The 1,291-nt window shown below is 50.9% G+C and overlaps 1 protein-coding gene across 1 annotated transcript in view; it reads left to right on the forward strand.

The window, feature by feature from the left end:
- Nucleotides 1–362: 362 nt before the first annotated feature.
- The window catches only part of LOC103778764 (E3 ubiquitin-protein ligase UBR4-like), a gene marked incomplete at its 5' end in the record, with an annotated part of 2,015 nt that continues 1,086 nt past the window's right edge, over nt 363–1,291 (forward strand). The window contains 2 exons of the mRNA XM_008946376.1: nt 363–453; nt 1,070–1,232. Coding sequence (XP_008944624.1) covers nt 363–453; nt 1,070–1,232 — 254 coding nt within the window. The remainder of the gene's footprint in view (nt 454–1,069; nt 1,233–1,291) is intronic.

The raw sequence follows: 1,291 nt of genomic DNA on the forward strand, positions 1-1,291 counted from the left end.
CCTGGTGTGGGGTGTCATGAGGGCAGAGCAGAGAGGGAGAATCCCCTCCCTTGACCTGCTGGGGGATGCAGCCCAGGGTGCTGTTGGCTTCTGGGCTGCACAGGCACGTTGTTGGCTCACGTTGAGCTTTTCATCCCCCAGCACCCCCAGGTCTCTCCCCTCAATCCCCCACTCCCCCAGCCTGCAGAAATCAGGGGTGCCCAGTGTTTCATGTCCCAGAGCACCCAGCAAAGCTTACTCCAGGCCATCCCCATGTGTCTTATTGATGGGCTTTTTGGCTGTTTGAGCTTTCATGCTATTCATCAAATGAGTTACCAAAGCTCAGCAAAGTAACCCCAGGGCTGATTTCATTCTCTCCCCAGACTGGCAGACAAGGCAGTGAAGGAATATGCAACCTACCGCTCTGGCCTTCTCTTCTGGGCCCTGGTAGACCTCATCTACAACATGTTCAAGGTGAGAAAAAACATTGAAGTTCACCTCTGTCAGCTTCCTACCCCGAGCAGCTACCTGGATCTGACACAGAAGGCAGAGTCTGGAGCCCCATTCTCCAAGGTCCTTGTAAAAACTTCATGTCTGAGCAGAATTGCTGCAAGAGGTTTATTGTGCCCCTTGTGGTCTGGTATCTGATGGATGGAGAGACCTTCCCAGTTTGCAGCACTCCTCCTGTGCTCTCTGTTTGCTTGTTTTTTCTGTCCACTGAACCAGGAACCTTCAGAGCTGCACCAGGGAGCAGGTGGGTAAGGAAGGAGGTAGGAGCAGCCACCAGAAACAAACTTGTGGCTCCCAAAAAGGGTTAAATAATTAAGGGGAAAAAATACCTGTGACCTTTTTTACATTATAAGAAAATTATAAAGTCACATAGGGGGTCACTTTCTCTGTGTGACTTGTTTACAAGATGCAGGGGCTGCAGGTCGAAGAACAAGGGCATGCAGCTCCAAGAACAAGGGGATTCAGGTCCAAGAACAAAGGGATTCAGCTCCAAGAGCAAGTCCAAGATCAGTTTTTTCAGTTGATTCCTCTCAATAATTCCTTTTTTGAACTGATTTGGTCCCATTTTCCTCTCTTGCAGAAGGTGCCTACCAGTAACACAGAGGGGGGCTGGTCCTACTCTCTGGCTGAGTTCATCCGCCACAACGACATGCCGATCCACGAGGCTGCAGACAGGGCCCTGAAAACCTTCCAGGAGGAGTTCATGCCAGTGGAAACGTTTTCTGAGTTTTTGGACGTGGCTGGTGAGTGTCTGCTTTCCCTTTTATAGGCCCTCCCAGGCGACTGGTGGCTGCTTGGGACA

Source organism: Merops nubicus, unplaced genomic scaffold, assembly GCF_000691845.1.
Source record: "Merops nubicus isolate BGI_N331 unplaced genomic scaffold, ASM69184v1 scaffold6868, whole genome shotgun sequence".
Lineage (NCBI taxonomy): Eukaryota > Metazoa > Chordata > Aves > Coraciiformes > Meropidae > Merops > Merops nubicus.